This window comes from Sesamum indicum, linkage group LG1 (assembly GCF_000512975.1).
Source record: "Sesamum indicum cultivar Zhongzhi No. 13 linkage group LG1, S_indicum_v1.0, whole genome shotgun sequence".
Lineage (NCBI taxonomy): Eukaryota > Viridiplantae > Streptophyta > Magnoliopsida > Lamiales > Pedaliaceae > Sesamum > Sesamum indicum.
This window is the reverse complement of record NC_026145.1, coordinates 10,161,374-10,184,443: the sequence shown is the minus strand read 5'-3', so window position 1 is coordinate 10,184,443 and position 23,070 is coordinate 10,161,374. Positions and strand designations below refer to the sequence as shown.

General features: G+C 38.6%; 5 protein-coding genes across 10 annotated transcripts; 1 reads left to right on the top strand and 4 right to left on the bottom strand.

The window, feature by feature from the left end:
- LOC105162149 (aluminum-activated malate transporter 4-like) lies at positions 33–2,315 on the bottom strand. 2 transcript variants are annotated; one of them, XM_011080118.2, is made up of 6 exons: positions 1,984–2,315; positions 1,758–1,895; positions 1,404–1,673; positions 1,187–1,320; positions 957–1,103; positions 33–847 (listed from the first exon to the last, which is right to left on the bottom strand). In XM_011080118.2, the coding sequence occupies exons 1-6, from the start codon at positions 2,285–2,287 to the stop codon at positions 188–190; spliced, it is 1,653 nt and encodes a 550-aa protein (XP_011078420.1). In that variant the 5' UTR covers positions 2,288–2,315; the 3' UTR covers positions 33–187. The 2 variants fall into 2 exon arrangements, with proteins under 2 accessions (XP_011078420.1, XP_020552259.1); XM_020696600.1 differs by having other exon boundaries at positions 1,404–1,895.
- LOC105161200 (aluminum-activated malate transporter 4) lies at positions 2,512–6,843 on the bottom strand. The gene is made up of 7 exons (XM_011078821.2): positions 6,272–6,843; positions 5,981–6,118; positions 5,570–5,839; positions 5,350–5,486; positions 5,108–5,254; positions 4,356–4,993; positions 2,512–3,700 (listed from the first exon to the last, which is right to left on the bottom strand). Exons 1-7 carry the CDS (start codon positions 6,612–6,614, stop codon positions 3,679–3,681), a joined length of 1,695 nt encoding a protein of 564 aa, XP_011077123.1. The 5' UTR covers positions 6,615–6,843; the 3' UTR covers positions 2,512–3,678.
- LOC105161192 (30S ribosomal protein 3-1, chloroplastic) lies at positions 8,625–9,630 on the top strand. Its single transcript, XM_020695285.1, has 2 exons — positions 8,625–8,975; positions 9,193–9,630. The coding sequence occupies exons 1-2, from the start codon at positions 8,715–8,717 to the stop codon at positions 9,472–9,474; spliced, it is 543 nt and encodes a 180-aa protein (XP_020550944.1). The 5' UTR covers positions 8,625–8,714; the 3' UTR covers positions 9,475–9,630.
- Positions 9,850–12,445, bottom strand: LOC105161174 (the record flags this gene model as incomplete). Its single annotated transcript, XM_020695289.1, has 5 exons — positions 9,850–10,359; positions 10,999–11,134; positions 11,235–11,272; positions 11,635–11,728; positions 12,116–12,445. Coding segments are annotated over 5 exons (1,014 nt in total), but the record flags the coding sequence as incomplete, so codon positions are not given.
- Positions 10,231–23,050, bottom strand: LOC105161182 (serine/threonine-protein kinase prpf4B). Of its 5 annotated transcripts, XR_002287392.1 has the most exons (16): positions 22,468–23,050; positions 20,688–21,787; positions 20,418–20,587; positions 19,647–19,846; positions 19,378–19,446; positions 18,904–18,976; positions 18,407–18,563; positions 18,007–18,298; positions 17,794–17,908; positions 17,536–17,699; positions 17,342–17,416; positions 16,812–17,228; positions 16,281–16,345; positions 15,794–15,847; positions 15,664–15,692; positions 10,231–10,359 (listed from the first exon to the last, which is right to left on the bottom strand). XR_002287392.1 is itself a non-coding variant. In XM_011078797.2 (12 exons), exons 1-12 carry the CDS (start codon positions 22,912–22,914, stop codon positions 17,040–17,042), a joined length of 3,051 nt encoding a protein of 1,016 aa, XP_011077099.1. In that variant the 5' UTR covers positions 22,915–23,050; the 3' UTR covers positions 16,526–17,039. The 5 variants fall into 5 exon arrangements, 1 of the variants encoding a protein (XP_011077099.1); XR_002287391.1 differs by having other exon boundaries at positions 15,794–16,345; XR_002287390.1 differs by lacking the exon at positions 10,231–10,359 and having other exon boundaries at positions 13,410–15,692.

Below are 23,070 nucleotides of genomic sequence, written 5' to 3'. Positions count from 1 at the left end.
GGCTCTGCACAACTGAAACAACCTAGTCATGCATGCATGTCATAGATTAGCAGATCTATATATGATGAACTCTGTCAATCCAATTCAAGCAATCATTCCCAAACAACTACATAAACTGAATCTTCAAGATGAAGTTTCAACCACATATCCTTGTACGACATTTTTTATTTAAACTTCTTTACAAGAATTAGCTCTTCAAACTGAAGCACCTCAAGAATCTTGTCCAAAAACTGGCACTCGTTGTTAAAACAATGATATTGGGATCTTTGAACTCTGCCTCTTCACTTAACTCTTCAAAGCAGTCCACTACATTCTGAAGCCTCGCCACAAATTCAATCAGAAGAGAAGCAAACGTGGCCAGAGATAGAGCGCTCGCACTTTGATAAGTTTTGACTTCGTCTTCTTTGATCAAACCATTGCCTTCAAACGAAATCCAGGAAGGCCATGGAACATGCTTTCTTAGCTTTTGCTTCGGCAAATCTTTGTTTGGCAAGCATGGAGTCGATATCAGAGGTGACTTGACATATATTGCTGTTTCACTCAGAGACTTGAAGCCCAACTGCAACGTTTCGTACTCCCTCTCACTTGGAAGATCGCCAAGATCTTCTAGCACCTTTCTGTGGTTTCCAATCTCCCAGCTCTCAGAATTGACTAAAAGAAACGACCTTTGGTCGATTTTCTTCTGCAATTGTTCGCCTGCCTCGTGCACCTCCTTCAGTATGTTGTCGTCTGTCCCAATTTTTTCCATCTTCTCTATTTTGTTCCCAAGTTCGCGCAGAACTTTGGCTCCCTCTGCACTTACCCTTTGAAGATGGCTACGAAACACCTGCCTCTTCTCTGGTGGTGCCTGCAGATTTCATGTTTTGAGAATCGAATTGGCAAATCAAGAATCGCACAAGTGAACATAGAAATTGGTAGAAACTTCCATTTAATGAAGCATGCATGTTTGTGTCCACCTGAATTTCTGACAAAATGCATCCATGGAGTGCCATGACAGTGTAGGCACAATGCCTGACTGCACCGCTTACTTTCACATAAGTTCTCCAGGGATGACCAAGTGTTCTGTAACGACCATGAGGCGGTTCCCATACGGCAAAGCCTAACTGCTCAAAATATTTGGGTACTAAAGTCAGCATGGGATTATTTCTTGCAAGCATGGAAGTATGCAGAAAGACAAGAACTGTACCAAGCTTTGCTCTCGGCTTGCAGATTCTATGACTGTTTTATAGCCAAGGCAAAGCTGATCTCCAGATGCTTGAGACATAAATCTAGTCGGGATTCTATTGTAATCAACATATTTCAGGTATCCATCAACGCAACCTAATAAACTTTTAAAGAGTCAATAACTGCTAAAACTTGTGGAGAAAATATATGTATCTATCGTGAATTTGCATGGATCAAACCTTCTAAAGAAGCTGCAAGCTCCTTAAAGTTATTCACGACGAGACGGTGGAGATCATCTCCAGCCCAAATCGGGTAAATGCAAATGTTGATGATGAAGCAGATACAAGCACCAACAGCAATTAGCACCAGTCTACTAAGAATCGCCACTGTGTATTCCCTAGTTCTGTTCCCAGCCACCATAAGGATACAAAACGTGAGTACAAAAACACGGTATCCATATTCATAAGGTGCCATCGTAGGATAAAGTTTCAGGTATGATGCAAAAGATCCTGCAAACAAAAAGAAAGTATAATCAAGCAGGGAAAGCAAGCTGAGGATACAATAAATGGTTTTTGGAGGTGCTATGGACAAACCGGTAATAAAAAAACTTATAACAATTACGACTTTTTCCCATTCTCCGGCCAAGAGTGATAGCTCAGCAAAGAGAAACGCAAGCATTCCAGCACAAAATGTCCCTAGCCCACGATTGAATCCTTTGATAAAAGTTGCTCCTGCAGAAGAAAAGTAATGGAGACTGTGCAGATACAGTAAAGTAAAATGAACAAGGAAGATGTTACAAGAATAGTGTGTTTCTACTACCTATACTAAATTCGAACATTACAATGACAGTGAGGATGGCCCAAATAGAAAACTGGGAGACATCAGCGGGCTTTTTCCAAAATATGAACAATGACACGAGGGCCAATGCGAAGCCCATCTTGATGGCGTATATGACTTTTCTGGGATCGTTTCGTCCCATCTCCAATGCTTTCTTGGAAAAATTGCAAGAATCTAACCATAGCTGCAGAACTCTGTCGTGCATCAGTTTAAAACAACTGCAAGTGATCGTATCATCTTCATTCCTTTCCACGCTACCAAATGGAAGCAATCTTTCTTTGCTCATGTTTGGAAATAGTTCTCAAATGAATAGTTTTCTCAGAACTTAATATAACCAGCTGAATTCAGAACCCCAGATATATAGAGGAGAAGGAAAATATAATAGGAAAAGATAAGGACAGAACATCGAAATAGACTTTGTCACAGAAAGATGGAAATAATATAAAAGAAGTCAATCTATGGGGCACTGACAAATCCGTGTAAGCCAAAGAATCAAATGTGGTGCTGTATCATCAAGAAGATTTTGTACTATAATTAATTAATGTAATTCCTCAGGAAAAAGTAGTTGAGGCAAAAACGAAGTAAAACAGCTGACGATAGATTTGGTTAATGTTGCCTTACATATTGAACTCCAAACTTCCATCCATGTCCAAAGCAAAGACCATATGCCGAAAACTTTTAAGCAATGCTGTGTACAAAAACTTTACTTCCGGCCATAATTTGTACAATTTTTGAATCCCACTTGACTGTGATCCTTTTGTCTTTTCAAAATCTTCTTTTATGTGTTTCCTCTGTTGGCGCAACAAAAGCATTTTAAGGTAGACTTTATAATTCAAAAATCATAGATATTGCCACAATGCATGCAAAATAAAGAGTTGAGAATCAATACCGTGTTTTGGGAAAATTTGGATGAAAATTAGCAAATGGTGGTAGTCAGGCGAAATAATCCTGACCAGAAGTAAGAATTTGATTGGTCTGAACTCTAGATCATGACTGAGTAATTCCTTTTCCTAATATTTCACTTTCACGATTCTGAATAGTCCCATTCATTAACTCGTCTTTCGTAACAGCTGAATTAGAAGCCTTCACGATTGCATTGGCTTATCTAATATAAAAATCAGGCAAAATGAATAGTTCAGCCATGGCTTTTCATGTCCAGAAACAAGAATCCTCACATGAATACCTTTTCTACTGGCTTTTCATATTTGTGAAACACACAGTACAAGAATTTCAGCGGCAGAAAAGGGGTGACAAGATCTTCATCCCTTTAGTAGGTGCCTTCGATGACTTCCACAGGGCAACAACACGTTAAATTTATCCCCTACAGGGAATGTAGAGCTATGCTGAAAGCAAAGAGTCCTTTTGACAGAATATAGCTCTGAAAGCTGAAGCATACACGTTCAGGGATGAGACAGCCCTGTGCCTGAACCAGTCAAATAGAGTTGATCTTTAAATTGGACCAGACATGAACATAAATTTAACTTATTATTGCCTTAGCTCAGCTATATATTGCCAAGCTCATCTAGTCAATGAGAATGAATATTTGATATGTATCGATCAAGTTTTGCGAGCCGCATGCTTCATCAAGTGGCAAATAGCCCAGCTGAGATCATGACTTTGTTCACGTTCATCTGTCCGTGCAAGACGCTAAAGTGTTTTCAAGTATCAGTACAGCTATTACATTGTTGGAAATTTATCCCTGCAGCCACAAAAAAATATAATTATTACAGCAGAATATAAACCAATATAACAACAGATTAACAGGAACAGGCTCAACCACAAAGGCCGGCAACCCAACAACCGGTTCCTCAAATCCACCAAAGGTATGACAGGCACCTAAGCTAACCCATGCCACCAAGGCACACAAGCGACTACCAAGGCACCATTAAACCATGCAGATTTACCTATTTCTTTTATTTTTCCTTGTTTCTCCGTTCCTTTTTCTTCCAAAAGGTTATAAATAAATATGGAGAAGTCATTAATGATGGCGGAAAAAAATGAGAAAGAAGGAAGAATATGAGGAGGGTGAATAAATTGGAAATGAATAAGAAGGCGAAGGATTTCAGTCCCCTAAAAATGAAAACCGGATCAGATTATGAGTGGATCGGGTCAGGCCTTTCAGGTGATGAGTTGGGGCCTACTGAATTTGTCGTGGGCCAATTTTCCAACATATGTGAAAAGGGATTGGTAGTTCCAAAGCCATGAGTTTTACAATTTCTATCATGGAATATGTATTCATGTGTATCATCATCTTCCAATCAGGAGTTGGTCTGAGATACTGAAAACATTAAATGTAATGATTTCAACAACTATAAGCAGATTTCCTTAATTGTCACTTCTTGAACACAAAGCACCTTAGCTGCCTAAACCATGACCCCGCATCCTTCGTTCCAGCTGATTGGCTTGTGATCACTTCTTTGAACTTCGCCTTTTCACTTAGTTCTTCAAAGGCATCAACAAGATTCTGAAGTCTTGCGACAAATTCAATTAGAAGGGATGCAAAAGTGGCCAAAGACAAAGAGCTTGCGCTTTCATATGTTCTCGCCTCATCCTCTTTGATTATCGATTCTCCATCAAGCGAAAAACACGAAGGCCATGCTGTTTGCCTCCTTAAAGTAGGCTTTGCAAATTCTTTAGTTGGCCAATTTGTTGTCACTATTGGCATTGATCTCATGTCTAGTATTGTTTCACTCAGTGACCTGAAGCCAAAATCCAATCCTATACTTTCATTTTCATGGGGAAGGCCAAGATCTGGTAACTCCTGAGAGCGCTTACCTATTTCCCAACTCTCGGATTTCACTAGAAGATATGACTTCTTGTCTATCTTCTTCTGCAACTGCTCGGCTGCCTCATGTACTTGTTCAAGTATATCATCCTTGTCTAACTTCTCCATCTTCTCAATTTTGCTCTCCAGTAGGCGCAATACTTTAGCACCCTCTTCCCCGACCCTCTGGAGTTCACTGGCAAAAACATGTCTCTTTTCTGGTGGCGCCTGTAGTTTCAGGTATAAATATCAACCACCAGCAAAGTTTACAAGCGAAACAGATAACCCTTTTCTCTCTCGATTACTAGAAGTAGATATAAACTTGTAGCACGGACAATTCACCTGAATTTCCGAGAGGAGGGAACCGTGAAGCGCCATGACCATGGATGCACAATGCCTTAGTGCACCACTTACTTTGACATAGTTTCTCCATGGATAATGTAGCATCTTATAGCGGCCGTGAGGCGGCTCCCAGAGGGCGAATCCTAGCTGGTCGATCACCAATATGTTAGATAGGAGTTTTTGTGCTGTGAGTTTCTTAATTTCTCAATGAGAAAATAAACCAGCACAGAGCAGAGACATACCAGTGTATTTTCTCGACCTGTGGATTCAAGGACTGATCTATAGCTACTATATAGTGGATCATCAGAGGGCTGGTAAGTTAATATTTTCGAGGGGATCCTCTCATATTCCACACACTGCAAATACCCCTTAATGCAGCCTGCAGATTCATACAATGCTATAATTTTAAATAGTTAAGTAGAATAAACAACAAACTAGATGAGACGAGTGACAGAATTCGACCTTCTAAAGAAGTTGCAAGGTCCTTGAAATTCTTGACCACCAATCGGTGCAAATCTTCACCAGCCCAAATAGGGTAAATAAATATGTTTATGATAAAACAGATAACGGCGCCTAGTGCAATAAGCATTAATCGTGTCAAAGCCACCTCAGTGTAATCGCTATTCCTGTTTCCAGCCATCATCAGGATACAATAAGTCAACACAAAAACACGGTATCCATACTCATATGGCTCCATGCCTGGATAAAGTTTCAAGTATGAAGCGATCGCAGCTGCAGAATAAGCAGAAATTAATGAAAACATTAGTCGGGTGTGAAAACAGAGTTCCAATGGAGCTCTCAGTCACAATCACAAACTAAGATGTTGGGCAACAATCTTGATGAAGATAAGTTCTGTAGTCAGTCACAACAAACCTATGAGGAAAATGCTTGTGACAATTACTATCTCTTCCCCTTTGCCAACCGACAAGGCTAATTTCCCAAAACCAAACGCAAGTACTCCAGCACAAAACGTCCCCAGGCCACGGTTGAATCCTTTTATAAAGGTTGCTCCTGCATAACAACCAATAACGTACGGCAAGAACTTTACCGGATAAAAACAGATGCAACAGCATTTTACATGTCAAAGGACAATTTAACACTGGAAAAAGCCCTAAAGAAAGCAAAGAATCCCTGACAAAATCTGATAATCAAGTATCGTATTACCTATACTGAATTCAAACATGACAATCACCGTCAGAATTGCCCATATCGAATACTGAGCTGCATCAGGAAAGGGCTCTTTCCAGAAAATGAGCAACGACACTATCGACAATGCTAACCCCATCTTGATGGCGTGCATGATCTTCCGAGGATCGTTCCTGCCCATCTCCAATGCTCTCCTGGAAAAATCTTTAAAATACTGAGTGAATTTATCGCATATAGCACTTGTCAAACACATGCATCGACCGGTCTCTTCATATTGGCTTTCCAAGCTTCCAAGATCCAGCAGTCTCTCTCTGCTCTTCCTCGAAAAACTACTACTTAAAGAACTGGCATTCTTCAGCATTGTTATACTTCTTTTTTGTACAACTGAACTCTGCAAGATGCAAGAATGGCGTACAGGTTATCTGAAGATTGTAATCTTAAAACCGGCCTCAGTTGAAACAAGAAAATTATTGAGAACAACTGTCCATGTGATTCATGTGGGAGATGGAGAAAGTCTACGGTAATCATATCAATATGATGGGGGCAATATTCAAATAGTGAGAGAACTAAACTGTGTGAATGTTGTAGTAGGGGGTATGCAGGAAGTTTCACTGGTCCACCCAAATTTTAATTCCGACTCAATTCAATTAAAATTTGAATTATTTATATGATAAGTTTAATATATTTTTTATATAAAAATAATTAATTATAAATATAATATATTTACTGTGTAATTAATGATAAAATATATTTCCCAATCCCAACTACGTAGACCAATACCATAATAATGCCTACCACATATACTGCATTGGCAACATATGATAGTTGGTCATAGGGATAGAAACAGGTGTGGGTTTGACGTTAACCCGTTCTCGGCCTATCCAGAATAGGGCCTACAAGAGCAGATCCCAGATTCCCATATCCCGAATCCGTCCAAATATTTCTTGTTTTTCTTTGGTTATATTTTTAAGCCATGTTTTTCACAATTGGTCCAGATCGATCGGTTTGATAAAAATCTGGCTATGTGTTTAGGTTGGTTCATAGAATTAAAATTGATGTGAATCGGTCAAGATTAATCATCCAATAATCAATCAAAAATTGATTTTGACTCCTTTTTTTTAAGAAAAAATAAATTAATAATGTAATGAAATACAAATTATTTTGGGCTTAATTTTTTTCATATTTATAGTTTAAACTTAACTTATGCTTTTTCAATATGGGACAATGAACTTTTTATATTTATTGTTTAAAGTATGTAGGTTTGACTTATACTTTTTCCAAGTTTGGTTTAAGTTTTTCTATATTTATATAAAATATTTACATGTGGTTTTTATTTTTCTAATGTGGGACAAAGAGCTACTTCTAACGGCCAATAAGATTTTTCTTCTCTTCTTCTTCTTGATGTACTTCTCTCTCCTTTTCTCCAATCTTTTTTTTACTTTTTTCTTTAAAAAAAAAATTATGGAGGTGTCAAATGTCATACTTTATTTTTTATTTACTTCAATTAGAGGAAGCCCGTTATTAAATAAGTTGGCTGGTCGTTATTTATAAATATAGTCTAATTCCAATCAAACCCAGAAATGTGGTATTACATATAATAGGCAAAGATTAATTTTTGGTCATCTCTACAGTGCATTACTCTTACTTCTCTTATTTGCCCCTCACTTCACTTAAATTTACCCAACAACTATGATAGATTTTCTGATGACAGGTGAAAACAATCCAGCATTCTTCCAGGTTCTTCCATCACTGATATTTATTTTCCATTCTTATGGTGCTGGGGGAATTACAGCACAACGGAGAAGGATTAGGGGGAAAAAACGATGGCCATCACAATATACATCTTTGTAATTTCCTGTGAAAATAATCAATTTGGTTGTGGAAAATGTATGAGCAGAATGGTGGTGAGCAAGAGGCTCCGCTGTACGTAAATGGTTCCATGTGGGGAAAGAAAGACATGCAACAAATGGCTACATCTTTCACATATTTTAGGGTAAACAGCTCTATTCCATATATTATCATACATTTAAACATAAGTAAATACAAGATAACACAATCACAGATTATAACACATGCATGTAAACATAATATGAAACATTCTTATTCGGCTAATCCATATATCAATCATAACTCATAACCTAATCTATCCGAACTTAATCAATTTATGGTAAAGGAGCCATCACTGTAAAGAAGATCATTTTTATATTCGGCACGTAAGCCCAATTGTCAAACAAAGGCCCATTTTCTTGAGGCCCATGGAAGGCCCGTTGCTTTAATTCTGTTCTCGAATTATCAGTACCTTATCCATGGCGTCAATCACCATGACTTCCCTTCACATGTAGAAACTCTCTCTCTCTCTCTCTCTCTCTCTCTCTCTCTCTCTCTCTCCTCTCTCTCTCTCTCTCTCTCTCTCTCTCTCTCTCTCTCTCTCGTGTGTGTGTGTGTGAGTGCAGACCAGAAAATGTTCTCCCTGTTAGTTCAACCAAGCATGAAGAGCACTTTGACAGACCGGCCTTGGTCTGTTTTCAAGAATCTGTCTTCTGCTCCATTCCCAGACTCATTTTCTGTGAAGCCAAATGCTTCCTCTTTGCACTCATTACCCATTCTTGACCTGAAATTTAAACCCCTTAGGAGAATTCAAAGGCTACCTACTGCTGCAGCTGCCACAGAATTGGCTCCAGAAGAAACGCCTGCTGAGATTTCAGACTCTCAACAACCTGAGGTTCAAATTCAATGCTCAAGAAGCTTCTTTATTTTCAGTTAGCAACATCCTTTTCAGCCCATCTCTGTATTCAGAAACATGGGCATTGCATTTTATATCATACTTGGAAAATATTATGAATTTCCAGAAAGTAAGAATTAAATGATAATTTCTCCTTGCTGATGAAGCGTGTGTTGGAGAGGTATTCACATACTAAGCGAGTTCTTAGGTTTTCCAGGTGGGGGGAGTGGAGGTGAAATCCGTCGTGAAACCGAGGCTAGTGTTGAAGTTCATTTGGATGGAAAAGAACATTGGTCTTGGGCTGGATCAAATCATACCAGGCCATGGAGCTGTGCCTCTGAGTCCTTACTTCTTTTGGCCAAGGAAAGATGCATGGGAAGAGCTCAAGGCTACTCTAGAGAGCAAACCCTGGATATCACAGAAGAAAATGATTATACTTCTTAACCAGGCCACTGATATTATCAATCTCTGGCAACAGAGCGGTGGCAATCTGTCCTAAACACGCTTCTAGTATCACCCATTTGTGACAATTTTCGGGTTCATGTTGTAATATTTGTCTTTGAGTTCTGAATTCAGCTACATTATTGATTTGTACGTTCTATTTTAACTACGGCCTATTGTTTTATAATGTGGAATTTGGACTTGTTTTCGTTTCTACCTTGGAACTAAGACACGAGCAGATAGAGAGCAGAGAAAGGCTTGTTTTAAACCAAGAATTTTGAATGCTAAACCAGGCACCATTACAACTAATGCGAAAATCTTTGGTGAAATCACAAGACGCACTTTTGCAAAACCAAACCCATGTAAGTATACTTGTCTGAAGTTTATGATCCAGAGTTACGAAATAATTTGGCGAATCTAGTGCTTCATTCTCTAGCTTGACGAATAAGACATGTATTCGTCTAATGTAATATTATATCGTAAATGAAAACCAGTGTACAGAACTCGTAAGTAATAAATGTACTGGTTTATTTCTCATAACTAGCGTCTAAACAAATACAGTAGGCAATTAAGCCAACTACAGGGACAAATCTAAGATAATTAACCACAGCAACTTTATCCTTTTGAATGTTTTGCAGGTTGTCTCCTATCAACCATGGCTGGAAAATTATATAAAGGCAAATATCCCAAATAAAGGCATAAGCAAGTCTTTCGGACCCTAGATAACTCAGCAAAAATTCCCATCTTTCTGGTAAATCACCAAAATTATCATCTCCGCGACCAAAAAGGGCCCATAATATTGAAATCAAACAAGCAAGCCCACCAATCAGTCCAACAACAGGTGCGCCATTCTTCATAACAGAACCAAGTTGAGAGGTCTTGCTTGGAGTGTATTCCCCATCAGCCTCATTAAGACGTATCGCCATGTATGGGATCAAGAATGCTGCAACATAGAGTACAATAGGAATAAATTGCCAGTCCCGTCACGAAAAATGAAGAATTTAGCAGGAGAAGAACTTGTAAATGGCAAAAGTATCCAAGCATAGTAGGCAAAAGAATATTAACACAAAGGAAACATGAAGATGCAACAGGATTCACACTATTAAAGGGCACAAAATCATGCCGGCTGTTGTAACTCCAGATACATGTCAAATCCACTGATTTGTAGATAGCGTAGCTATAGCAATAATCCCAGAAAGACTTGGAAACCAACAACTTCTGGTGACATTCACAAAATGTCTTTATACAGTCTGAAAAGCATATTGCAGCTCCATACTCTCCTCCCCTCAAGAACTAGGCATTTCGATTCACAAGAATTTTGTTTCTTGTAGCACAAAATAAAGAAGAAACCATTCAACGACTGCGCCACGATAACAACAACATAATCCAAACAACAAATTCATGGTTATGAATCCCAAAGAAACCCAAATACGTTGGTAACTGCCCATTTGAGGCTGAACTAGGGCATTTCCTGTACCTCTACTCCCTGCTGTGCTCATATCGGGGGCAGGAAGAACTTATATAAACATTTGTGAATTTAAAGAGTATAGGCCAAACACAAAATAGTAGTCTGGAAGCATACTGTTTGTGAGGAACATCTGAAAGCCCCATAGGACATCAAGTGACCCCTTATATCTATCTCTCCTTCTATCAGTGTATAGCAAAGGAGCAAACATGAATGTCCACCCAATTACGAAGTTGAACAAGCCTTCAGACATCTGAGTAAATGGAACATAGAGATACCTTGATATTAGTCTAAATCATGAGCTGCATACAGAATCAAGGTCCTAAACAGTTAAATGTAGCAGTAAATGTTACCGGATGGAGTACTGGTGCCTCAATAAGATGAATACCAACTACTCTGTCAAAGTTCAATTGAACAAACGATCAAGATACTTTTACTAAAACAGAAGCAGATCAACTCATGTGATTACAACACATGCCACTCCTACTTCAATGGAAACTCGTCCAAAAACCACTAAAGAATAGCTACTTTATATGATTTTTTTCCATAATTGAATGAAGCTGCTTATATCCAATGTCCTTATAACTTCCCTTGAGACGTGCATTTCATTCGTTGCAGAGTTTGATTTTGAAAATTGCCAGTGTCATCTAAAGATGTCTTAACACCATTCGAATACTAGAAACTTATTGGAACGGCATATAAATAGAAGAAATAACAAATGGATTGTACAATGCAGCTGAAGGTTAATATTACCAGAGTTCAGTAAAGGCAGAATAAAGAAGAAATTGAGAGAAAGGCCTATCAAAGAGTTAATTGTTTCTGAACTGATGGCCCAGACAGGATCCCCCTGCATGTATACAAGGAAATACCAAACTTAAAACTTGACACGAAAAATCCAATTTGTTTAAAACGCCGCTGGATAAATTTGAAAAGCACCCCTCTCTTTCATCGATTAAAGCAGAATAGGGGTGTGCCAGAATCCCAATTGCAGGTATGCAACTTATAATATTATATCTCAAAGGAACTTCAAATAACATCAAGGTGAGCATAGTAAATAAGAAGTGCTGCAAAACACTTGCCACATCATATAGGAATTTATAGCTTTTGCCGCATGCCGAAACAAGCATCATTTGACAGCTAAACCATGATACTATCAAGGCGCAAATTGAACATCTACAATCCTCAAATCTTTAATAACAACTTTGAAGAAAAGGCTTGGTGTGACGATACTTACAGGAGCATAGGGAAGTAAAAAGAGCCAAATAATGTAAACGCCTTCCGCAATCCACAAAAGAGCCTGCAATAGTTTCCTTACATTATCGTCCAACTCCGACACTGAACCCCCCGCCGCCACTTGTGGCGGCAGTTGTAGTAGAAATGAATTTAGGATGAGTGCCCAATCCCGGAACTCTTGCAGTGAAAACAGACGGATCAAAACTTTTATCCTGATCGTCAATGCTAAAAGAATTCCGTTCAAAGAGCAAAACAGAATTCCTAAGCTTGGAAACTCTCGACGGTTTGAGCGGGGCAAAACTGCGCAGCGGAGAACTGGTGCTGCATAATGTTAGCGTGGTGAATAACATCTCCGTAAGTTACTCTGCCGGCGGCAGCGGCGGGGCCGATTTCGTTTCTTTTATTACAGTCCGCAATTATCAGATGAGACCACGGGATTAAGTGGCTCGGACTGGCAGGTGAGGTGCTACGTGGCGCGCTCCCTCTCATGCAATGAAAATAAAAGCCTCGTGCTTTCCTTTCCGGTCAACCTTCCTACAACCTCTCAAATTTCAAATCAAATCGTGTTTAGCTGGTATGCCGTTGAATCCTAGGACCTATATCCAGCTAGACTTTGGCGAGTTTAACATATTATTTTGGTGAATTCATTATTCCTTTGTCCGTCTTCGTACTTAGTTGATTGATATAATCTCTAAACAAGATGGTTTGTATTAGTTGAGTAACGATTTACCCACAGAAATTTTCTTGAACAAGAATTTCAAGATTTTAAGTTTAATCGACACAATTGGGGCTTGAAATTATTAGCTCGTCTTCCCGTCTCATGGCTGATCAACACAAAATGAGGAATGGATATGGAAAATAGAAGAGAGAGGGCGGCAGAGGAGCATAAAGCATTGATCTTGTTAGCGCTAATAATCACCAACTGTGCGGAGTCAGTTCAATGAATATCAGAAGTTTGAGATATAAAATTATCACGAAGAGTGTGTAATTCTTGCAGCAGGGGATACAGCCCTGGAAATCTCAAAATAGACATGACGGCCTTGCAAATAGCGGGTAATAGACATTTCCAGATTGCATGATTAGAAATTCATTCACTCACTTAAAAATACCAGCGCACACCAGCGCACAGGAAAAACCCATCAGAAATCTGAAACGACTGAACCACTTGGAAACTCTGCAGCCAAGGTAGAAAGTCATGTGCTGTACACCGGCAAGGATTTGGTACTATTCCAACATCCACATTAGTTCTAAATATAGCATTACACATCTGCTATAAACACTAGACTTGCCTGATTATACACAACTACAGAATATTACGTAGATAACATTCAGGTTTAACAAAATGATGTATTCTTTGTTCAGGAAAAAACAAGGAAAACCCCGCAAGGAGAAAATAAGAGAGGAAAAGAGAAGGCCACATTAAACCACTTGATCTTCCAACAACTAAAATTCGATTATGGAACCTCAACCTAAAAAGCTAGCATATTTATGATGCCTAATGAGATGGCGCCACCGATGTAACACAAACTACAGCTCTCCCATGCAATCCATTGACCAATGAAATGAAGCAATCACCAGGCATGCAGAACCTAACATACTCCTCCAGTTCTGGACGAACTTCAGATCTCAGCATAATATTGAGAAACAGGTGGGACAGGGGAGCGAGGGATGATTACATAATTGACCTCATCTCCAGAAATTGGGACTTAAAATTGAATATGGTCACCATGCTTCCAATTTTCCTGAGCGTATCTGAAGTATATGGGAAATTCCCCAAACTATTTGTCCTTTTACCCACCCAACTCAGCACCGCAGCTCCTCATTACAATATAAATCTTATACATAAAATAAGAAAATGATGGAGCAATCATACTCACCAAGGGAGATGTCGGGAAATACCAACAGCTGCTCATAAGCAGATAACAGTTAGAAAGTTGAACAGTCATGCATAACATTAATCCTAAGACATTCTATCTCCCACTTCTCATCTCAGTCTATAATGTCATTTGTTGTCAAGCCCTTCTGCAGAGTGTAGGACGAATGATTTTGGAACACTCAGAATAACAGAAAGCAGACAAGATGCTAGTACAAGGAGCAAGTCAATCGTAAGACCACCCTAATAGTCCACATGCATGATCAAATAATTTTTAGTTCGTATGTAAGATCAAAACATTTTGTATTTCACGATATTTTATTTATATGGGCACCTTTTCAATGTGTCAAAAGCACTATGACATGTCAAAACAGCTGCGGGGGAATAAAATCCATTTGAAGTGCATGAAACAAATGCATCAAAACAATGCACAAGGGGATTTCCCCTTTCAGAGATGTACCTTACAATTGGAGAATCTCTGCAGAATGAAGAATTTTTTGGGATCATTAAATGATCGATCACAAAGAAACATCCAAGTATACCTTATTTTCGTTATTAAAAAAAAAAGGTGTACCCTATTTTCAATTTTCAATTGAAATACAAATGAGCAGGAAAAAAAGTGGCAATATAATCAACAAATCCAAGTAAATCAAAGAAAAAACATAACACAATGATCAATGCCAAACTTGATCAGCATGCACAAACCAAAAGAAAAAGGGAAATAAGCAAATAAAGGTCCCCACATAAATATTGGTTGGAAGAGTAGAAGAATAAACCATCTGAAACAACAAGCTTCCTAACACCCTGAGCCTGACCGAAATTAGAAAATCATATGCAAATTGCAAGGTAATGTACTATAATCCAGACTAGAAAGTAAAAAGATAGTTAGGACATTGGAAATACAAATTGTAGATGCACCACAAGTCTGCATTTCTTATCTTAAGAAGTCATTTTCTTAGATGACTTGCACAGTACAACAATTTATTCTCCAAAACGTGTGGTTTTGATTGCAATACCATAATAGCATTACCATGCAATTACATTCCTAAAAGTACCACAAATCTCCTATCAAGACTTAATTATTTTCCAAAACACAAATTTCTATCCTACATAAGAACTAGATGATTCAGTTTAGATACAGTTGCAGAGTCAGCGGCAAAGCTGCAATCTGGAGTTAGTGGACACATAATTCTAAAATTATGAACCAGAAAGCTCCTCGTTCAAGTATCAATCAAATTCAATAATTCATAATGATAATAAGCATCCCGCATCTACTAAAAGCTTCGTCTTCATTATATAACAGCTAGTTGAGCCTAGGAGAGTTTTAATTTGATTCTACTCCTGATCATAAAAAGTGTCTTGATAATAGTTCTGCTTAACATTATGATCCTCGCTGAAGAATCTTTCTCTATAAGAAATATCAGTTTCACAAAATTGCAAAAAAATAATTGAAAACTGCAGGAGGATACCATTTTTGCCAAGACCAACAATACCATCATCCACAAGCAACAATGACAGTCAAGTCCATATGTCTATAAATCAACATTTCCTGACCAATAACTCTGAATCACAAAATGGATGACTACTTGAAAACCATGAGGATCTTAGCATAATCACCCTGTTTATCAGCTAAAAGATACCCATTACAGGAAATGAGCAAAGAGGGGGGCACTCACCAGTGGTGCAGAAATGAGAAAGCTCAAACCTATGGATACAATGATACAGGTCATCACTAAGTTGGAATATCATTTAACAGTAATTATTACTACAAAAACACAATAAACAAAAACAATTCGTGCCACTTACAGGAATCTTTTTCAGACTTCAAGCAGCATCCGAATATCTCCAGGGCATATAATCCTCCAGAACAACCAAACCATGGATCAGACAAATAGCACATACTGTTAAAATTCTAAAAAAGAAGCAACAACTAGTCACCCACAATTCCCATACAGAAGAGGGTAAACATGGTTTAACCTAAATAGAAGTAGAGAATAAAAACAAGCCTTATCAGAAGTTCTAGACAACACCGAGATGAATCAATAAAGGAGGAGTGAAAAATAAATTTTTTTAAGCAATGCCTTGCAGATCTAATATGTTGAGAGGATAAATACAAGCAGAATTAAGGCACTCAACTAGTCAAAGAAGTATAAAACACCAGACACAAAATATTCTGAAGAAGACTGCCAATACTCAAATAATCCAAAATGACCCTAGAAATAATTTAGACTTGACATTAACTTTAGTTGTCAAAGGTTCCACATGTAAACTCCTAAGAAACAAACCAAGGTACCTTCTCCAGAGTGCCTTTAATCATCTAAACCACTGAATGGTTTCCTCATAGCACAGGTAGATTTCCTGAATGAAAGATTAGATTAGACTCTCCAGAACCCCAAATCTAATGTGGTATACAGAAAGAAAATAAGCAAGCAACAGAACATCAGGATTATTAGCAGGAATTGCCGAAATCAGAACGAAACAACCACTGTTAAGACAGACCACCTGGAATGAAAAGTATATATTGGTGAGGCACAGAAATGGAAAATTTATACCAACTTTTCAGATGCAATCCCGAAAAGAACCACAATCACAACACAAAAGATATATATCTTATTGCTTTCATCCATCTATATGGATATTGATGGTATTGGCTTCCTGATATCTACTGAGCAGATAATGCCTCCAATTTTAACTGCTGGCATCAGGTCCAGTGGATAAAACGAAATAGGAACCATAGAAAAAAAATATTTTAAAGCTTTCTTGATTGTCACCACAAATAATCAGTACAAACAGAAGGGAAATACGCCTTTGGTGAGTTTCTTACAATAGAAATAGAAAACAATCCATGCAAAGAACTCCCGTAAATTGTCTCCCCAAGATCTTCTCTAAGAACTTGACATGCCCAACCACTGTCTCCTGGATTCTTGCTCCCACAGAGAGAAGACAAAGACAGATAAATGCCCAATGATTAGATAATTCAGTTTTGAGACGACACCAAAATGTATAAGTATCTAATGCAGCAGTTCTGTAGTCAGAGAATCAGCATCATGGTTCACTTGCCAGTGATGAAAGGGTGGCTCAAGGCCTGTGATACATTCAACCTCTTGTCTGGATCCAACACAAATATTTTTTCCATAAGATCTTTAAAATTGGCTACCATTTTTGGATCCTCGCCAGGAGAACCAGAAATTAATGTGCCAAAATCTTTTGGCTTGATATTCACAACCAGTCTCCTTATTGCCTGCAACAACAGAGTGAAAACTCAATAAAAACTCCAGATTCGTTGTTTCCAATATGAAACTGAAGTTTCAACTAGCACAAGAAAAGCAAACACTAGATCAGTCGCATACCGACCTTCTTTGAGACTGGGTCCTCCTCTGTTGCAAGAAAATTCAAATCTTGATCAAAATGCTGATCTGTAAATAAACCCTGAAACAAAGTAGAAAGTAAGAACATACAGAAAAATAAACAAATTCATAATTTGACATGGGAATGTCCGCGAGGAAAATAAAATTGTCCAAAGACAGGTTATGAAACTGGGTCCCTACCTTCCGGAGCATCTTTTTTGGGAAAGGACCTTTCAATTCCATGTGAAGACGAAGCATGTCATTATTTGTAGGACCAGGAAATAGAACCTTCCCAGTGTAAAGCTCAAACAAACAACAACCAACCGACCACATATCCATGGGATGGTCATACGGCAGGCCTAGAACTATATACAAAGAAATAAATCAACTCCACCAAAATTTACAAGAATCAAATAGGCAATCAAAGCAACTTTAAAATAGATAAAGTAACACACTTACTGATCTCAGGGGCACGGTAAAAACGGCTCACAAGGTAGGGGGTGATTTCATTTTTACCAGCAAACATGGCATTACCAAAGTCACAAAGCTTCAAAACATTTTTTGCTTCATTTACCTGAAGAAGAAATGCACAATAATTAGTTAATAAAATGAAGACATGCGGAAGGGCTAAAAATTATGAGAAAGCAAATTAAGAGGAAATTTACTGCATACCAGCATGTTATCTGGCTTGATATCACAATGAAGAACACCACAGTTTTTCAGATGCTTCAGAGCTATGAAAAGTTGTTTAGCATATGCCCTCACAGCAGTAAGCTTCAGACCAATATTGCGACCAAATTTCTTGAGAACTTCTCTTAAATTCATGTGAAGAGATTCAAAAACTAAACATAGATGGTTTCGGTACTTGAATGTGGAAAGAAAACGAACACAGTGGCGCTTGTTCTCAGGGTCAGCTCCAACTAGCTTCTTTAGTATGACCAATTCTTCCATACCCGCCTTGTACCTACATAAAAAATCAGAGACAATAAACTAGGTAGGACAGCTCTTGCAAAAACCACAGCTAAACGACATCCGTATAAAGCAGGAGACCACAACAACAATAATCACTCACATTGTTTCATTGTTACGTATGATTTTGATTGCTACTTCTTCAGGGTCACCAAGTTTAGCCTTCAGATCCTTTGCACGAACAACAGTAGAAAAAACGCCTTTTCCATGGGCAGCAATTATTTCGTACCGGCCATCAAGTACTTCTCCAAATCGGTAGCCTGATAATCAAAGAAGGGGGCTATTTGAAGAAAGTGTAATTCAAACAACAATTGCACGAACTATTTCTTGAATGGACAGGCTTCTAGAATGATATACAGGTAAGGCTTTATTGAAAGTTCACGTGAAGCAACATGTGTTTAAGAATAACATTTTGTTACCAGATATGTAGCCAAGCCAAAAGCTCCACAGAAATGTTCCAGAACATAATAATTCAGAGATGTACATGGACAAAAACACAGCAATACACAGAATAGGTTTTCTTAGAAATTCAACTACAACTACCAACATCTAAGAGGAAGGCACGTATATAACAGAGTAGAGATTAGAATCGGGTATTACCATAATAACCTTCTGCATCATCCCAATTGTCATTAAGTCCACTCTTTTCAACAGCTACACCATCTCCTTTACCCTGTGAAAGAATTCAATCCAGAGAAAGGATTCAATAAGAATAGGGTGATTTCGTTTAATGACAGTAAAAGCAACATCAAGTATAAGTTAATAAAAAATTTCATCTACCAGGGGAATCATCATGAGCAGAAACACAAAGCCCAAGGTTGCACACTAAAACAAGAATATTTCCAAAATGTTTAAAAAAGCTAAAGGGAACGGACTTTGTCTTTGCAGAAGAAAACTCAGAACTTAAGGACAAGATAATCAGCTATAGAATGTGAAGCTAACATCCAAAGAAAAGAAAAGGCTCAACAAAGAACTAGTACACAGCAAACTCGAATGCACTGAGAGCATTAAACAATTATATCACTATAAAGCAATCTGAAGGCTAAACCATAACATAAAAATTGTGAGACTAACCGCTTTACGAACTCCAGCAGGTGATTCTCCAAATATATCATCACAAAACATATCATTCGATCTCTCACTCTGCATAGTTTTATCAAAAAATCATAAAAAATTCAAAGCATATCAATATATACAGAAGAATAAGGAAAACTGCCAAAGGTCATAATTAACATAATAAGACAAGAAAGAGCCCACAAGAACTTTTTCTCGTCAGAAAAAAGAATTAGCAAAAGGTTATCTCTTCTCAGTAAAATTCTTCAAGTTACTGGCAACTGAGGTACCTTAGGGCTACCCTCGCCTAGTCCGCCAGCGCCACTAGGCACCTGTAAAGCAGAAAAACCATTTTGGGAAGGCGATTTCCCCAGAGAAAAGGATGATTCAGGAATATAGGTATCTGCTCCTTCCAACCGATTTTCAGACTTTTCTGGTACATTTTCAGCCGACACCACTTGTGCAGAAGACTCTCCACCTTGATCCTTAGCTGCCTCATAAGAATTACAACAATTAGCCAAACTTAGCGCCAACAGAAGACAAGCAGTACAAGTCCAACAATGTCTACGAGAAGTCTTAGAGACAAAAATGCAAGTCTATCCATAAGAGAGCTCGTGAATTAAGAATTTCAACTTCAAGTCTTCAACACATGAAGAGAAGAAAGCCACTAAGAAAGATTTATTATATCTGGCAATAATGTTATCCTTCATAATGTGAATACCTTTTCTTAACTAGATATCTTTCCTTACACTTCACTAAAAGAACAGAAAGTCCAGTATGAAGATTCTAATAGATCAAAAGCATATTATTTCACAGAACGCCTTATGATAACCTGCCAAAATTGATTACATCATGAGAACAAATTCCAAGATATGGCACACCGCACAATTGCTCAACAATGAACAAATGTCATTTGGCAAGAAGCTCAATCAACAAATTCTTGTGAGCTAGCCACAGAGCTCATATGTCATATAATTCCTAACTTCTCCCCAGATAGAAAATAAGAGAAACATGAACATTGTGGCAAAACTAAGAGCAGTACAAGCATAATAAAATCTTACCCATATCTTGTGCCTGCTTTTCATTCTTTTGGTGTTGATTTTTGTACTTTTCTAGGATAGCTTGCCTGCGCCTCCTACTTTCCTCCTTAATTCTCTCAAGATCATCTTCTTCCTGTTCTGCAAGTTGCATTGTAATCTTTTCTTGATAGTCCTCTTGTCTGTCATCTTCTCTGAACCCACCCAAAACACAAAATAAATTATCAGACACCCAAGAACAGAGAAGAAGAAGAATACAAAAGTTTAATTAACTTGTCTAAGAAGACAATATACCTTTCATGGCTCTCCTTAGCCTGTTCCTCCTGTTTATCTACAGAGCTCATATTTTCTAGACCACTTCTCCTTGCCCTATCCCTATGGTAGTCTTCGGAATATCTTCTGTGCCCAGAATCATTATCCCTATCTCTATAACCATCCTCGTCGTTATCATATTTCTGGCGCCTGTTTACCCGATCACTCTCATTTTCTCTATCTTTATCTCTGCTTCTAGTCCTTCTGCCATCTCTAACCTCTTCTCTACCTCTGTCTCTATCCTTGTTCTTCTCCTCTCTTACTCGATCCTTGTCCCTTTCCCTCTCTCTCCCCCTCTCCCTCTCCCTCTCCCTATCCCTTGCTCGGTCTCTATCCCTCTCCCGTTCCTTGTCCCTCTCTCTGGCCCTGTCCTTCAGCACATCCCGCTCCCTCTCCCCTCTATCTCTATCTCGGACTCTGTTTCTTTCTCTCTCCTTTTCCATCTCTTCCTTCTCCCTTTCTTTCTCTCTAGTTCTGTCCCTATCCCAATGCCTCTCTCTACTGCCCTCCCTGTATGAGTCACGAGTCTCCCTGCTATAATGCCTTTCTACTCTCTCCGCATATCTGCTAGAACTACGCTCCCTTTCTTTCTCTCTTACATCATCTCTGCTGCTGTGTCTGTAGCTTTTTGCACGTGCATTCACCCTTTCATCATCAGACTCACTCTTTTTTTTTATCTCAATACAATATGGTTCCTCCACAGAAACCTCCCGTGCAATGCTTCGGGAGCGAGACCTTCCCCTAGACCATTCAGGTGACCTCGATAAATTACTCTGAGAACTCTCTTTCAGGTACTTGTCATGAGAGTCGGAGCGTGAAACATCTCTGGGCCTTTTCTCAGAAGATGAGGCTTTCCTCAGACTTCTTCGCTCAACTTCATCAAGAAAGTCACCTGCCTTCTTACCATCTCCATAGGGAACTCTATTGTCGGATTTGTCATATTTCAGTGCATAATTCCCATTTACAAGACCCTCCAGATTAGAAAATCTATCCGCCTCACCACTTTCTTTGCCATCCACACTGTCCTTTCCAAATTTCCTTAATGTTTTATCAACTCTTTCCGCATTCTCTTCATTAACTCCCTGTTAAGGAAAAATACAAAGAGAAGAATATTAAGGAATAAATCGGCACCATCACCAAACAAATAATGCCTGCAAAAAGTTTAGACTTATAACCAAGTCTTACAATCAATTGAAAGCCATCATTTCAGTCTTCTGGAAAGTGGTGAAACGCCTAGGGAAACTTTGCCTGGCAACAAAATGTAATTACAGGGAGCAAAGCTTCCTACTGATAAAATTTGTCGGGTCTGTGTAGTGCAGCTAGAATATTTGTAAGAAGCTCATCATTTTACCATCAGTACAAAATCTCATCAGAAACTCATTATGACAATTCAAGAAACTCACAGGAACCCATTATATCCTGATTGATTACCAAGACGACTAATATTCCGAAATGAAAGAGGAAAATTTTTCAAAACACTGGTGTGCAGAGTATAAGGAATGATTAAAAATTAATCTATTGCACGTATCAAATTGAAAATTTATGTGTATGTAACAAGTCCAGTAATATAAGAAGTGTTATGGTCAAAAAATGAGCGTGCATACTCACTCATAACCAAAAGTGGATTATGATTCCGTGACATGTTTTCTCGCAACAAACCACATAGACACCAAAGAATTCCAAAAAAGAACACCCACAATTCAATAAATAATCATAACAGAAAATATTATGTAAAACAAAAGCGAGGGGAATCTGAACACACCATGTTAGAATCATCGTATCCATTCGTCTCAATTTCCCCAGATTCGACATCTGAATGCAAATTCTTCTTAGACTTATCAGAATCCTTACCAAAATCAACCAAGCCATCATCCTCCACGATCTCCCCTTCCTCCATTTCATAATCCACCCCTGCGAATCCTGAACCACCCGATACCAAAACTTCTCCCAAGGCACCATCATCATCATCCCCAATTTTGTCCATCCTTTCTTCAACGTGAATTTCGTCGATTTGTACACCCTCCAATTCCTCGATAGTTACCGCAGTTGTTTCTTCTTTATCTTTACTGCTTCGATGCCGGTGGTGGTGATGGCGATGCCGGTGGCGGTGGTGTCGGTGTTTGCGGCGTTTGGAACGCTCCTCCGCATCGTCGGTCGAGGAGGAGCGGTGGTGCTTTCGACGCGTGGGTTCACTAGAATCACTTCCCATTGGCTGCAATAAGGCAAAAGATCAAGTTCTTGAGTTGCTCAAAAATCTATAGAGTTAGGGTTAGGGTTAGGGTCCGGGAAAGAACAAATTTGACACGGATCCTTCTGTTGCCGAAAATATTATGTAGCGATAAAGGTTTATTGTGTAGTTTTAAGA

Coding starts and splice junctions, on each gene's coding strand:
- LOC105161192 (XM_020695285.1), top strand. CDS start 8,715: ATGTTCTCCCTGTTAGTTCAACCAAGCATGAAGAGCACTTTGACAGAC. Junction 8,976..9,192: donor CAGACTCTCAACAACCTGAG/GTTCAAATTCAA, acceptor TAGGTTTTCCAG/GTGGGGGGAGTGGAGGTGAA.
- LOC105161182 (XM_011078797.2), bottom strand. CDS start 22,914: ATGGGAAGTGATTCTAGTGAACCCACGCGTCGAAAGCACCACCGCTCC. Junction 21,788..22,467: donor GATACGATGATTCTAACATG/GTGTGTTCAGAT, acceptor TTTCCTTAACAG/GGAGTTAATGAAGAGAATGC. Junction 19,847..20,417: donor AAAGCAGGCACAAGATATGG/GTAAGATTTTAT, acceptor CTTATGAGGCAG/CTAAGGATCAAGGTGGAGAG.
- LOC105161200 (XM_011078821.2), bottom strand. CDS start 6,614: ATGCTGAAGAATGCCAGTTCTTTAAGTAGTAGTTTTTCGAGGAAGAGC. Junction 5,255..5,349: donor CAGGTCGAGAAAATACACTG/GTATGTCTCTGC, acceptor GTGATCGACCAG/CTAGGATTCGCCCTCTGGGA. Junction 3,701..4,355: donor TCATGGTTTAGGCAGCTAAG/GTGCTTTGTGTT, acceptor TTGTGGCTGCAG/GGATAAATTTCCAACAATGT.
- LOC105162149 (XM_020696600.1), bottom strand. CDS start 2,287: ATGAGCAAAGAAAGATTGCTTCCATTTGGTAGCGTGGAAAGGAATGAA. Junction 1,321..1,403: donor GCTTGCAGCTTCTTTAGAAG/GTTTGATCCATG, acceptor AAAGTTTATTAG/GTTGCGTTGATGGATACCTG. Junction 1,104..1,186: donor CAAGCCGAGAGCAAAGCTTG/GTACAGTTCTTG, acceptor TATTTTGAGCAG/TTAGGCTTTGCCGTATGGGA.